Source organism: Thalassophryne amazonica, chromosome 19 (assembly GCF_902500255.1).
Source record: "Thalassophryne amazonica chromosome 19, fThaAma1.1, whole genome shotgun sequence".
NCBI lineage: Eukaryota > Metazoa > Chordata > Actinopteri > Batrachoidiformes > Batrachoididae > Thalassophryne > Thalassophryne amazonica.
The window spans coordinates 54,463,754-54,480,019 of NC_047121.1; the positions used below are offsets into that span (position 1 = coordinate 54,463,754).

Genomic DNA, 16,266 nt, shown 5'->3' on the forward strand with positions numbered 1-16,266 from the left:
ACGACTCGACTTCGACAGTTACAACACAACAGCCTGAGCTCGGTTCACACAGCTGCCAGTGGGCTGATTTTATTTACATATCTACATATTCAAACATGGAAATGAAAGTCTCTTGAGTCATGTGTAAATGTTCAGTCTATTGGTCCTAAAACGGGGTCAATATGGATCTTATTTAACACGAGATCAATATGTTCAATACGGCGAATATTAACACTCGTGTTGGGAGTTTTTGACAGAGTTATCGAGGCACACTCAAGCAATTACTGTATATACAGTAGTGTTCAGAATAATAGTAGTGCTATGTGACTAAAAAGATTAATCCAGGTTTTGAGTATATTTCTTATTGTTACATGGGAAACAAGGTACCAGTAGATTCAGTAGATTCTCACAAATCCAACAAGACCAAGCATTCATGATATGCACACTCTTAAGGTTATGAAATTGGGCTGTTAGTAAAAAAAGTAGAAAAGGGGGTGTTCACAATAATAGTAGCATCTGCTGTTGACGCTACAAACTCAAATCTATTATGTTCAAACTGCTTTTTTTAGCAATCCTGTGAATCACTAAACTAGTATTTAGTTGTATAACCACAGTTTTTCATGATTTCTTCACATCTGCAAGGCATTAATTTTGTTGGTTTGGAACCAAGATTTTGCTGGGTTACTAGTATGCTTGGGGTCATTGTCTTGTTAAAACACCCATTTCAAGGGCATGTCCTCTTCAGCATGAGGCAACATGACCTCTTCAAGTATTTTGACATATCCAAACTGATCCATGATACCTGGTATGCGATATATAGGCCCAACACCACAGTAGGAGAAACATGCCCATATCATGATGCTTGCACCACCATGCTTCACTGTCTTCACTGTGAACTGTGGCTTGAATTCAGAGTTTGGGGGTCATTTCACAAACTGTCTGCGGCCCTTGGACCCAAAAAGAACAATTTTACTCTCATCAGTCCACAAAATATTCCTCCATTTCTCTGTAGGCCAGTTGATGTGTTCTTTGGCAAATTGTAACCTCTTCTGCACGTCTTTTATTTAACAGAGGGACTTTGCGGGGGATTCTTGTAAATAAATTAGCTTCACACAGGCGTCTTCTGTCACAGCACTTACAGGTAACTCCAGACTGGCTTTGATCATCCTGGAGCTGATCAATGGGTGAGCCTTTGCCATTCTGGTTATTCTTCTATCCATTTCGATGGTGGTTTTCCATTTTCTTCCAAGCGTCTCTGGTTTTTTGTCCATTTTAAAGCACTGGAGATCATTGTAGATGAACAGCATATAATTTTTTGCACCTGCGTAGACGTTTTCCCCTCTCCAATCAACTTTTTAAATCAAACTACACTGTTCTTCTGAACAATGTCTTGAACGTCCCATTTTCCTCGGGCTTTCAAAGAGAAAAGCATGTTCAACAGGTGCTGGCTTCATCCTTAAATAGGGGACACCTGATTCACACCTGTTTGTTCCACAAAATTGAAGAACTCACTGACTGAATGCCACACTACTATTACTGTGAACACCCGCTTTTCTACTTTTTTTACTAATAGCCCAATTTCATAGCCTTAAGAGTGTGCATATCATGAATGCTTGGTCTTGAATCTACTGGTACCTTGTTTCCCATGTAACAATAAGAAATACGAGGTCTATTAGAAAAGTATCCGACCTTATTATTTTTTTCAAAAACCATATGGATTTGAATCACGTGTGATTACATCAGACATGCTTGAACCCTCGTGGGCATGCGAGAGTTTTTTCACGCCTGTCGGTTACGTCATTCGCCTGTGGGCAGTCTTTGAGTGAGGAGTCGCCCACCCTCTCGTCGTTTTTTTCATTGTTTAGGAATGGCTTAGAGACTGCTGCTTTGTTTGATCAAAATTTTTTCAAAACTGTAAGGCACAACTGAGTGGACACCATTCGATAAATTCAGCTGGTTTTCGGTAAAAATTTTAATGGCTGATGAGAGATTTTGGTCTGGTAGTGTCGCCGTAAGGACGGCCCACGGCGCCTGACGGCGATCTGCGCTTCGAGGCGGCAGCGTCTCACCGTTTCAAGTTGAAAACTTCCACATTTCAGGCTCTGTTGACCCAGGAACTCGTCAGAGAACAGAGAACTTTCAGAAGAAGTCGGCATGAGGAGTTTATTCGGACATTCCATTGTTAACGGACATTTTGTAATGAAAGAACGTGCGGGCAGAGTCGCATGTCGGGCCGGACCTGACCGCGGGGGGTCGCGACAGGAAAAACACCTCCGTTGGAAAGCTTAACGGGCAAGTTGGAACATGCCCAAGCTGTTAAACAATTTCTCAGTTACTCACTTGTTGAAAGCCATCAAAAGCCGCCTGAATTTTACAAATGGTTTTCAACACGGAGGTGTTTTTCCTGTCGCGGCGCACACAGATTCGACCCGGCGAATTTGCGCGCACGTCTTTCATTAAAAAATGTCCTTAAACAGTGGAATGTCCACATAAAGTCCTCATGCCGGCCTCTTCTGAATCTTCTCTGTTCTCTCACGACGTCCTGGGTGAATTAAGCCTTAAATGAAGATGTTTTCAGCTCGAAACGGGCCGACGACAGCGCCTGGAAGCGCTGCACGACGTCCCGCTCTGTGGGAAGTCCTTACACCGACAGAAACACCCCGTAATCTCTCATCAGCTGTTAAACTTTTCACCGAAAACCAGCTTAATTTCTCGAATAGTGTCCACTCGGATATTCCTCACAGGTCCAGAAAAAATTTTGATAAAGCAACGCGCGCCGTCTCGAGTATTGTGTGAAACAAAGGAATTCAGCCGAGAGGGCGGGACCACATCTCACTCAAGGCCTGCCCACAGGGAAATGATGTCACTGACACGTGTGAAAAAACTCACTCATGCACACGAGGGTTCAAGCATGATTGGTGTAATCGCACATCATTCAAATCCATATAGTTAAAAAAAAAAAGGGTCGGTTTATAATCTAATAGACCTCGTATATTCAAAACCTGGATTAATCTTTTTAGTCACATGGCACTACTATTATTCTGAACACTACTGTACGGTGGACAACCCGACAGTCCGGAGAGAGCATGAATTGCTGGGCAGAAACAATGTCTAATACCAATAACATATTGGTTGGCTGGCGTGAAGCAGGACACTGTGGTGACGGTGGCAGAGAAGAGAACACTGGACAAACTGCTGGACATTAGGGACGATGCCAGTCAGTCTCTGCACACCGTCATCAGCAACCAGAGGAGCCTCTTCAGCCACAGACTGCTCCTTCCTAAGTGCAGGACCAACAGACTGAAAAACTCCTTTGACCCTCAGACCATCAGACTGTACAACTCCTCACTCAGGGGGAGGAGGAGGAACAGGAAGACAGAGGACGGGAAGGAGAGGAACAGTAGTAGCCGTTAAACCAGTAGCAGTATTTCTGGTATTTATATTTGGAAATTGTTTTTTTTTTTGTTTGTCTGTTTTTTATCTCAATTCTCAATCTCAATTTATTTATAAAGCAATTTAAAATGCATACCAACAACTAAAACACTGTACACAACAAGAACAGGCAAGTTAAAATAAATAAATAAATAAACCACAGTTAAAAGCAGAAACACAAAGAAAAAAAAACAACTAACAAACGTGTCAAACTGTGTTAAAAGCCAAACAGAAGAAATGTGTTTTAAGAGAAGATTTAAAAGCAGAGAGAGAATCAGCCTGCCTAATGTGCAAAGGAAGATCACAGTCTTGGGGCAACAACTGAAAAAGCTCGGTCACCTCTACGCTTCCTCTTTGACCTTGGGATAACCAACAGTGACAAATCATCTGACCTGAGTGAGCGTGAAGGGACATATAAATGGAGCAGGTCAGACAGATATAGCGGGGCAAAGCCATGAAGACATTTAAAAACAAAAAAGAATTTTAAAATCAATTCTAAAACGAACTGGGAGCCAAAGAAGTGAGGCCAAAACTGGTGTAATGTGCTCGCACCTTCTAACACCAGCCAAAAGTCGAGCAGCAGCATTTTGCACCATCTGTAGGCGGGTAAGCAGAGTCTGATTCAGCCCAACATAAAGTGCATTGCAATAGTCCAGGCAATTAGTGATAAAAGCATGGATTAAAATCTCAAAATGATGCCGTGAAAGAAATCGCTTCACCTTGGCCAGTTGTCTTCCATGTTTGATACTCTTGTGTACTTCTTACCCTGTGTGCTGCTATACAATGCTGCTGGAACCTCAATTTCCCTGAGGGAGTCTTCCCAGGGATTATAAAATTCGATCTAATGTAATCTCCAAATATAATCCTATAATCTGGCATATTTATTCCTTCCAGGAGTGGGGGGAGTCTTTTTTTTTTTTTTTTTCTTGCTGGTGAGCGGTGAGCTGCTGCACATCGGGCAACAGACTCGGCTGTTGGTGCCCCAAATCCCCCCGACCACATACACAAGAAGGTTCCCTGTTCAAGGCCACTCCCACCTTTTCTCCAAGTAATGTGGAGTTGCATTAGAAAGGGTATCCAGCATAAAACATGCAGATCAAAATCAACAAGCAAATCCGAAGGAACTTATTTTACGCTTCTTCCTGTCTTCTGTGTGTTTTGGTCACAAAAGAAAAAAAATAATTTTATTTTACGGTGCACATTTAATTTGGGCTTTTTTGTGCGTCTGCGTAGTGGCTAATTTTATTTATTTATTCTTTATTTGACTGGCTTGTAGCTGATGTAGCACTCAGTTGCACCACCTGCTGGATGTTTAAATTTAAGAATATTACCTTTGGTATAATCCAGATCCATGTCACACAACTCCATGTCAGTTCAGTAAAAGTACAGAGCCGAAATTGGCTTCTTGGAGCTCGATAGTAGTCATATGACCTTTTTCAATCACTGAAATGGCTTTTAAAATTGTTTTCTATGTCTGTGCCTTCTTTTCCACTCACAGAAAGTCCAGTAAAAGGTTGTAATTATTTAATGTTGCAAATATGATGTCAAAATGTCTACAGATAATTTCTCTGTGTGGCTGCGTGCGACACACATGAATGATCTGGAGCCCCACAAATATTTGACTGCTCAGGTATTTTGATGCGGCTACAGTTTAAGCTAAAATTAGAACACAAAGCAGAAAACTGAGCACAGCGGTGCTGACAAACCGCAGAGCTATCTGTGATGAATGTGGGTGGGGCAGAAGAATTTCTGTGCTGGATGAATATTTGCTATACCTGAGTTAATTTATACATGTCAGAGATCTATAAATTACTCGAGCTTTGTCCCACCCCTAATTATCACTCTATTTTGTACTTGAAACAAGGTACAACTGATCACACTATCCTTACTTTGTAGAACTTGGCTCCCGTGTCGTTCTGGAACAGACTCAGGCTCTTACTGTCGAGCCTCCAGTAGTGTCGCTTCCGCTGTAAAGGAGAAAAACAAACACCACTTGTTTAGTCCAAATGACACAACGTCAACTTTTCCTAGGCTGCAGACAGGATACATCTAAGACCTGAGGTCTCCTTTGGGTCTTACCAGGTTATCTCTGCTTGTATAATGCACCATCCAGCCCTCCTTCACCACAGTGGAGCTCCGCCGTTTGGTGTGTTTGATAGACTGGACCACCCGCATCAGAGGGATGTTGCTACTTGTGGAAGGACTGGAGAGACACACACACACACACACGTTCATTCATCCCAACTGTAGTCAGACTGTATAATACCATAAAATGTTTTTGGTACTATAACCACCTGCTGACTTTTGCACTATAAACCACCACTCTTTTTGTGCTTTATCACATGCACATCGGTGCAATAATTTCACTTTATCGATACATACTTAAACTCATTTATACTCTATTTTTACAAAATCAGTTTCATACCAGCATTTTTCTATTTACCAGCAAATATACTTTAACTTTATACACTTTAGTCACCTTTCTTTAATCTAAATATTTTTTACTACTGTACGACTGTGCTGCTGCAACAAGTGATTTTCCCTGTTGTGGGATTATCTTATTTTATAAGATTTTACAGTCAATACAGGAGTGGGCAATATGCCCTAAAATGAATAGCACTATATTTTTCACTTTATTATATGACAGCATTAATTTTTTTGCTCTACAAGACCCCTTTAATAATTATCTTATTTGATCAAGACTGGTTTCATTACAAATTTGCTATTTAAAAAAGTTAAAATCTGGATTAAAAAAACCTTCATGAATCAAATATATCAACAGTTTAGCATTTAACAAATGTGCGGATGTGTTTAATTCATGATCACTGAGCCTCCACCCCGCACGTTCAGTGGTTCACACAACACGATCACATTGTAAGCACATTTCCATCACGTCTTTATGTGAAAATAATTTATAGCAAGTTACAGGTATAAGTATTTAAGACATGTTTAACTTGTGTGCGGAGCTCAACAGAAAACAGCTTTGATCATCAACATCTTAGAACTATAGTACTGATTTGAGCCGCAGACACAACAAAATTGAAATTAACGGATATCTGGCATTATTTTTTTTATTATTTCATCTGCATTAATTTTTCCTGCTGTCACTAAGAAAACATTTGCCTGGCAGGGGTTCTGACTGTCCTAGCTTGTCACAGTTTGATGGTACTGCCCAATCCGTATCGTGGCAGACTATCCTGCCAGTGATGACAATGATACCAGCGCATCGCCATCCCTACATCAATAACACAATTATTTATGTTTGTAGAGCTCCGTATATCAGTTACTAAATTATTACTTCGTGATGAGCATACTGTATAGTCCATTAATAAAAATATGGGCTTTTCAAAAATATATATATATATATTTTATAATAGATAAAAACTGGGCAGATAATCTTAGCCAGTATGGGTAAACCAACAAACAGTGCAGTCTACAGAATCTTACAGATGTTTTTAGTTAAAAAGTACAGTTCCAAGAATTTTTTTTTCACACATCACAGATGTTGGTAAGACGACACCAGAATCAGAATAAATGACCTCTTGTCTGAATGAATGTCTTCATACCTAATAGTCTTGATTGGCTCTTCATCCTTTTCTCTATCCAAGAAAGGACAATCCATATCAAACATCCTCTCATCAGGGGTGGAGGGTTCCTCTGGGTCATCCAGGCCTCTACTGCTGTCGATGTCACTACTGTCCACCTCCATCGTATCCATGGTCGTGTCCGAATAGGGACCAGGGCTCACTGGCTCTACACACACAGCAACAAGACTGCTGAAAATGTTTTGGCTATTGTTACAAGATGGACATTAAGCAGAGAAGAATTATACAACTGTGACTTATTATGAGTCTAACGTGCTTGCAACCTCGAGTCTGCCCCTTGACGTATAGGTCAGTCACTCCTGTTAAACTCTCGGAAATGAGCTTGTGTTCATCTTCTCTCTCTCTAAAGCAGTAAGGTACCGAGTCTAATCCGGTCAATCAATTATAATTAAGTCCTTTATCAGCAGCCATTATTAAACTGGTCATGGAATGAACCCAGAATTTACCTCCATTGAAGTCTACCTCCCCCAAACAGTCTCGTGGTACCTTTGAAGCACACCGCTTATGGCAGTTGAACCTGCAATCTGGTAAAGAAATGCAAAAAAAAAAAAAAAAAAAAAAATGGACATAAACAACCTCATAGCAGCAGAAATACAGTTCCAAAGTTTTCTCCAAGTCTTTCCAACATCCACTTCACATGGATCCTACCTTTACATTGCATGCCTTGACGGAAAAGGCCTTTGAGCAGACGTTTGCAGTACTGGCAGATGGTGGGACGAGTGTAGGTGTGGATGGCAAAGGTGTGGGGCACTTTGACTCGTCCCAGCACCATCTTCTCCATCCAGATTGGCCTGCCGCTCCAGGACAGGATCCGCTTCCCTGCTTCCTGGTGGGACCGCTGGTGGGAGTTACATGTGCAGAGTTACAGAAGGGAGAAGGGGATGAGTGAAGGAATGCTAAAAGGATAGGACTTAAAACTGCATAGCAAGAAAGCATACAACACTATAAATATGAGTATAAAAAAAAAAATGCTGTAGTTCAGGCATTCAGTTTGAATAAAAATACAAATTTTAGATATACTCCAACTACAGCATTTAACTAGAGGCTGACTGATATGGATTTCTGGAGGGCTGATAATGATATTAGGGAGTAAATCATTTTAAATGCCGATATGTCTGCCTATTATATACATAAAAATTGGAAACAATTCCCAACATTTCGTTATTAAACCGTATGATAAAGAAATGTAATTGAGGCTTAATATTTTACATTTTAAACATGAACATCATTAATAACTATAAGTATAATCGACAACCGACCACCGTATGTCACACTGCTTCTACTCCTTTTGGCAGTTGCTGTGTTGCATCGCTCAGCATTTGCTAATAAATACACTTTTCGTTTATGTTGGCTCCACTTAGCTGGCGGAAAAGCAGACGCTTGTCTCTTGTCACTGTAAAACAACCACTCTGGCTAAAAATGAATGGCAGCTGCTCACTTTGCGTCAGTCTCTTGTAGCTAATGTGATCAAGGGGTGATGAGGGTCCCAGTCATGCTTGACAACATTGTTTACAATGCTGTCAGAATGCCTTTTGCTGGACAGACTATGTAATGACACCATTTCCAACAGCCAAAGTGTTTTTCTGTCAGTTTTTTTTAAACTACATGTTGTCATATCAGCAAAAATAATGCCGATACTGATGTTCACTCACATTGGCTGATGTTATCAGCTAACAGATATACTGGTTGGTTGGGCTCTACATTTAACAGCTGTAACACTTGTCAAGGGCCCACAGACATGGGAGGGGTAAACAGTTGCTGCCATGAAAATGTCAAATGTCAACTATTCAAGTTTCTTGCAGTGAATTATTTGATGAATTCAATTAATTTATATAGTACCAAATGACAATATAGGTCATCCCAAGGCCCTTCATAAGGGTAAGGTCCAACCTTACCCACCTCCAGGGCAAGCACATAAGCAACAGTGGTAAGGAAAAACTGCCTCTGGTGTTTTCTGATTGTAGGAAGAAACCTCAAGCAGAGCAGACTCAGAGGGGTGACCATCTGCTCTGATCATACTACCAATGACAAAAACGTCCAACATGTCAAACAGAGGTGGTGGGGCCGAGCTTACAAGCACACACCAGTTCTAATGGTCAAAGTGACCAATGTCCATCAATGGAGAGGCAGCAAAAGCCCCGGACCAATGAGGGGTGCTATAATGGACAGTCCTGAAAGTCCCCCAGACTCCAAAAATGGGCAGACTCCATGACCCGATAGCAGCCCAACAAAGGTGAGACAAGTCTGGATTACAACAGTCAGTACTCAGGTAGAGGACATTGGTGGTGGAGAAACTAGCAGCAATTAATCAACAACAATAAAATTAATTACTTCTAAAAGTTATAAAACAGGCCATTCATCAGATTTAGACAAGGAGTAAAAACCACATGCAGGAAGGAGGTCAGGAGAAAAAATAAAAGCATCACTGAGTATTTGAATAATATATTTGTAAAATATGAGAAAGCAATCAATGGAAAAGATGAACTCATTCACACTGACTTTATGTCATGACAGTTTACAAAATTCCAGTGATGGAATCCAGGCGGGTACAATTGCCGTGACCAACCACGTGAACATTTCTTTCTGAATTTTCATGAATAATTTTTTTAAAAAAAATTGGAATCTGCTGACTGAATAGTTGGAAATAAAGTTGGAATTCAGCAAACTGTTTTTAATGATATTAGCATAATTACATTTCCTGACAACCTCTCACATGCAAGAGAAGACTATTCCAGGACGCTCTTATGCAAAACTGTTTCATAAGACCTCAGTGACGGTCGATCCGTGGAACTCTGTGGGGCTCAATTCAATTTTCTGCCTGAGTGCTTTTCACACAAGGGACAAACCAAATGAGACACGTTTAGACACACTGAACAGATGAGACGACGTTCGTGAGTAGAAAGCAGTTTGACAGTTGACCTGGATTCCGGTCTGAAGTAGTCCTGCTACTTCATTTTGTGGGAACGAATAAAAAATAACGACATCGTCCAACTTTAGCACCCTTAGTATTCCCTGCAGAGTTGTTCTACGCTGGAACTCACCTCATCCAGAATGACCACGTTGTTCTCAGCAGGTGCCGGTCGGGGGACAGCAAGGGAGGGCCCCGGCAATGAGACATTGGACAGTCGTCTTTTTCGGACACCAGTGCAATTATTCGGGATCTTAAAGGCGCATCGCTTATGGTAGTTTAGGCCGCATCCTTACAACATGTAAACAAAGACGTCATGTCACATGAGTGTATAGTCAGAAAGTAATATTATGAGTAATACTACAGACCGATGTTCTTCATAGGATTCCAGATATCATCTCTCGTTCTTACAGAATAATTTGACAATTAGAAAACCTGAGTATTCAGCACATAAAGTGTTGAATCAGGGAGGGGACAAGGATTGGGAAGTGTGGGCTGAGCTGCTTGGTCCAATGCTACTGTGGCCTGGGCTTATGTAAGTGTTAGAACAGGAATGAATGAATGAATGAATAAATGAATGAACAAAGACTGATTGAATGTTGCAGGATGCAGAATTAGAAAACTTCCAGCTGTTAAAATAAAAATTGTCACTAAAGATTATTGCTAAAAGTCAGTATTTATCTTCCCAGATTGCTTTTAAATGATGGAAAAAGGCTACAGATTTTTTTAAAAATTCATGGGGGGGGCATGCCCCCATATGGCTCCCCTGCACCTGAGGGTAGAGCTGCCACTGAACACACCCAAAAGGGACAATGCTTTAGGGGAGATGTGTCTTGAGACCTTTTCAGGGGTGCAGGAATGCCACTGGGGGCATGAGTGGGCTTCGAACCCAAGACCAGTTGGAAACATTGCATGACAGTTAGAAACACTAGAAGAAGAAATGTGTTGATGTTTGCTCCAAGGCTATGAGATAACACCCAAAGTAAGAGTGTGTGTGCGACAAACCTTCACATTTCAGCCCCTGCCGGACGAGACCCCACAGCATCTCCCCACAGTAGTCGCAGAACGTAGGCGCCTTGTAGGAGTGGACGTAGAGGGCATGGGGTCGGATCTGAAAGTCTTCAACTGTGGCGAGAGCTGAAAATGCACAAGTGATTCAACGAAAACTTGGAAGAAGCAGCAAAGCATCTGATAAAAGTCAACAGCAAAACCAGAAGGAAATAACAAAAAAAATGTGACAAAAGGAATAACGAAAAAAAAACAACATTTAGTGCATTTCTTAAAAATTCCCTCTCCACACTTTGTGAGTGCCATAGCCACAATGCAGCAATAGAGCGCGCCATATTTACAGAGGCTGTAATTATATTTTTCCACCAAAGTCTTTCTGACAGCGAGCACACCCATAAAACATCAAAGGAGCACAATATAACCCTGCAGTACCATCACATGTTCTTATTACTGACACATTAAATGGTGAAACCAGTCTGTTGCTCCTCTGCACTTGTCTTTCTGCCATTTTTTGTCAAACCCTGAGCTCACTGTTGGAAGCAGAAGTTGGTTCATGGCAGCTCTGACTCATCACAGATGTGAGGATGAGTTTAAAAAAAAAAAAAATGTGGAGGTGAACTCTTCCAAACCTGCACGGCACATGTTCCACACCAATGTTCTGCTCTGGCAAAAACACCAAATTAGAAAAACTCTCAGATGTAGGTCTGATCTCATCCCCGAATCCTGACACTGATAACTAAAGTCAGGCTTAACGTCAATATTAATCACAGATACGTCACTGGTGAGGGAGGATTTGTTTGTGCCTGAGGCGGTTTGGATGGTTAGATTTTTCAGAGGATTGTTCAAAAAGTACAAACTTCCTTTAAAGTGGTGAACAGCGCTGGATTTCATAGAATAAATTATTTATTTAAGAAGCATCCAGATAAAAAAAAAAAAAAAATGGAACCAAAGAACTTGGGGGGACATTTGGACCAGGGCAGAGTTATGATGCACTCTACTGGATCGTTCCAATTTATTTTTAAAAACATTAAAATGTCTCATTGCAAGAAAAGAGATTTTTCACCTGCTGTGTTAAACAAATACATCTTGCAACCGCAAATCTATTTGTTCAACAAAAACTACTATAATCAACATAAATATAAAAGCAACACTTTTGTTTTCACTCATGCACTGAAGTAAAACATCTGGTGGTGGCTAAGTGGTTAGTGCACTTGGTTTTGGTGTGGAAGGTTCCTGGTTCAAACTCCATCCCTCCCACATTTCTCCATGTAATAATGTGGAGTTGTGTCAGGAAGGGCATCCGGTGTAAAACCTGTGCCACATCAACATGCTGGTCTATTATGGAAATAAGTACATCACATTTTTTGTGGTAACATCAGTGCTCATTGTCTATAGCAATTTGTTTTCTGTGCAGATATTTTAATAGTATTTTTTTATCTTGCAAAACCTTCATAACATCAGCAGCAAAATATTACAAACAGTAAATGATTCAAATGCAAAACAATTCTTCATGCATCCTTTATTTATTTTAAATATGCAGTAATTATAATGAGTGTGTTCAGCCTAATGGTTGTTTGTGGAGTGACTGATTTTAAAGTAGGAAATGATTAGTAACTACAATCTGTTCAACAAAAATGTAAATGTACCACTTTTGTTTTTAATCATGCATTGAAGTAAAACATGTAAGACGTCTTCTATGCACATAAAAACTCAGTTTCCCCTCAAATTTTGTCCACGGACTTATTAAAATACATAAATGGTGCTTCAACTTTATCAAGATAATCCACCCACCTGACATGCACACTCTAACACAAATTTCAACACATTTTTGAACAAAATTTGAGGGAAAAAGGAGTTTATAGACTATGTCTTTGAGCTTTAACTTCAATGCATGAAAAATGGAACACGTTATTACAATGAAATCCATTTAGACATTTATGCTGACATTGCAATGAATCTTACAATCAAGAAATTTCAGCACTGCTAATCTCAAGATACAACAAGCATTCTCACCAGGTCTACAGCATGTGATCTGCTACTGAACCCGTAGTTCAACAGGCACGTCATTGGGTCAACAGAGGGGTCATAAGGTCAGGTTTTATGAGTGGCTCAGTCTTCATCAGACAACTATCCTGTCTGTCAAAGAACCAACATCTCTTGTGCTTGATGCTGAAAAGAGCAGAACCCCACACTCTTCATCCTAACATGTTTATCGACTGTGAGGAAGTAGGATTTCTTAATCTGAACATCAGGCGCTGATGGGCTGAAACTGTGACCCAACATATGCACGAGGACCATGCAGGAGAAAATTATTCTGGTTGTAGAAAAAGCAAAAATTCACTGGAAGTACAACATTAGAACCACAAAACCTTTACTGTCATTGTAATTTCCACATACAATAAATTTAGGAGGTACTGTTCCTCGTTGGTGCATTTCAAAGTACAATAAACAACTCGGTATAGCTATATACTGGATTTTTCACAATATAAGTTGCATTTTCTTTTGTTTTTTGTACTTGTTTGATGGTCCTGTGTCATATACGCCCAACAACTATATACTACAAAATCAGACTTTCCTTATTAATAATAATAATTATAATACATTTTATATAAGGCTTCCCCAAGAATCAAAGTACTAAACAAAATAAACTCCAAAAGAGTTGACTTTTCCCCTCTTTAAGAGGAATTTTTTGACAGGTGCGACTTATACTCCAGAAAATACAGAAATACTGAAGAATAAAAACCAGTATTAAAGAATAAAAACTATGCTGTGTGATGTAGTGACACACCAAGAGTTTAAATGCAAAAACACCATAAGTCCAAAAACCCAAAAGTTGAAGCCAAAGTGCACTTGGCTGCTTGGGCCATTAACAATGTGCAAAATATTCAAGAATTTAAATATACATTTTCATTTTATTTATGCAGATCTGTTCATTTTTTAAATGCCCTTTGTTGTGAAGTCACATTTTCAATTGCATTTTCCCCCCACTGGAGAAAAATGGACTTACGGCATTCTGTTCTACATATTAGTCCATGGGCCAGGGGGGTCCACCGGGCCAGGGGGATCACTGTGCACCCTGCCCCCCCCATAACAGTATGAGACCAACGTTTGAGTCCCTTGGACCTTACTGAACAATAATTATATACATGTCATTGCACATAAGTGATGCTACTGACAATATTACTGCAGTTATTGTTGAAGAGAAATAACTACTGCATAACTCTGTCACCATTTCCACTAGGCCACATCACCCTCTAGTGGCAATCAAAATGCTGCTGTATTTGACTCCCATGGGGGAGGTTCCACAGGCTGGGCCTGTGTCAACAGCTGTGCATGGTTTGTGTTGATTGGTCGGTTCTGTAGTGGCACCATTTGACATTGTTGGTGCATAGTTTTCCCCACGCCTATACTATACAAAAAGGTCAAAGAATTTCTTCTGCACACGTACCTGACATCAACAACAATAAACGATGGATCACAAAGTTACTAAAATGATTAGATTAGATAGAGGTCGATAAGGTTAGACCTTACTTGTGTGAAGTGCCTTGAGGCAGCTTTATTGTAATCTGGTGCCATATAAACTAAAATAAACTTTATTGATCCCTTGAGAAGACTCCCTCAGGGAAATCGAGGTTCCAGCAGCATTGTATAGCAGCACACAGGGTAAGAAGCACACAGAGTATCAAAAGTGAAAGTAAAAAATAAAACCAGTTTGAAATATAAATACACAATATAAATGCCAGACATACTGATCAATACTGGTTTACTGGCGTCTAATCTTTGTGGACTACTACTGTACTGATGCAGTGATTGTGCAGAGCAGTATCAAGTTCCTCACAAACTTTGGGGTCGATCCATAGGTCACAAAGGTCACAAAGGCCTTGATGTTGTCTCAACCAGCAAGACAAATTCATCTGTTTTATTTTCAACTCTAAATCCCTGTGATGTGATTTTTCTGATTCATCCAGGTTCATGAGAAACTCCCGAACAGAGTGATCCTCTGATAAACCGCCAACAGACGCACATTTTTTTCTCCATTTTGGAATCAACGCGACAGCTAGCGAGTGACGTTTGCAGTTTGGCTTTGACTTGAAGGGGAAAGCAGAACTCAAGCAGGTCACATGTCACCAGGCGAACATAGAGCCACATGAAAGGTAGCATTCATGAGCTTTTTCACACACGGCTGCAAAACAACTGCTCACTTCTTAGCTGTCACACTCTGCTATGCAAGTGTTGTCGTGCTAATTAGCGTCAAACTGCAGCAAAGCAGCATGTTGTTTTTCACGAGCAGAAAGAATTAAGAGCTGTTTTGCTCAACAGTCATAAGTTTCCACTGAGAGGCCACAAAGTGTCTGCTGGAGGAAAACAAGTTTGGCGTATTTGCGCCACAGGAGGTTTTTGTAAAAAAAAAACAACTATCATTTTCATGCTACCAGCAGTGTTGACTAAGATGCTTGTGAAAGTGGGTGGGAATGGGAGTGAAAACAGGACAATCAGTCAGGCCAAACCTCAAACCTCTCGGGCCGAGTTGGCCTGTGCAGCGTCCACGCCGCACATCACAGCGTATTTACACTCCACAGGCCTTCTCCAATCACTTACTGCAGAAACAACAAGCCTTCTGCTTTGAGCCCAGATCCAAGAAAAAGCCACTCTTGCCTCCCTCTCAGTGAGAAAGATACTCCCACTCCCACAGCCGCAGAACGCAACAACAGGTTGGTGAAGAGAAACTCAACCGAAGATGACAGGAGAAAAATTGTGGGGCAGAAAAAGGTTCATATTTTTTCCCAGCCAAATGAAAGGGTTTATTTCACAGCTCGTGCTTCACAAAAAGATCAATATCTTAGTCCATGAGGCAAAAGCCAATTTTGACCTAATTGGCACTGCTTACAGGGGGTAAACAAGGCATCCAGCCTTAGACACAAAAATGTATGGTGGCCATCCCAGGGTGGCAGAGATAGGCAGGGTTACGCAGGGGCCAAAATTTAAAAATACTCCAATCATATTGAAATGTTTGCCACATTATTTGTCTGATCACAAAGATTCCAAAAAGGTATAGTTTGTGCTATCTATGAATAAATGTTATGGAGTTATAAGGTAAAAACTGGAAAAATTGTGACAACGGTTAATTTCAGTTTGCACAGGGGTCAAAAGGTCAAGTTGCTCCAATATCAATAAACAGTGAAGCAAATTATTGGTTCAGCTAATGGGGTTTTTAAAAAGTACAGTTTGCATCATCTGCTGTGTTGCATGATCACGTTATGGGGTGATTGAGAAGTTTTGATCCTGATCGAGAAAAAAGTAGGGCGTGGTTCTCCATTTTTTGGATTCTGAAAA

At 40.5% G+C, this 16,266-nt stretch overlaps 1 protein-coding gene across 1 annotated transcript in view; it reads right to left on the reverse strand.

The window, feature by feature from the left end:
• Positions 1 to 16,266, reverse strand: part of prkd3 (protein kinase D3) — a 111,062-nt gene that overhangs the window by 32,550 nt on the left and 62,246 nt on the right. Inside the window, exons 4-10 of the mRNA XM_034195584.1 lie at positions 10,930 to 11,061; positions 10,058 to 10,215; positions 7,665 to 7,854; positions 7,463 to 7,540; positions 6,978 to 7,164; positions 5,491 to 5,614; positions 5,301 to 5,378 (exon numbers count right to left, since the gene is read on the reverse strand). Of these exons, the coding sequence (XP_034051475.1) occupies positions 5,301 to 5,378; positions 5,491 to 5,614; positions 6,978 to 7,164; positions 7,463 to 7,540; positions 7,665 to 7,854; positions 10,058 to 10,215; positions 10,930 to 11,061 (947 nt within the window). The remainder of the gene's footprint in view (positions 1 to 5,300; positions 5,379 to 5,490; positions 5,615 to 6,977; positions 7,165 to 7,462; positions 7,541 to 7,664; positions 7,855 to 10,057; positions 10,216 to 10,929; positions 11,062 to 16,266) is intronic.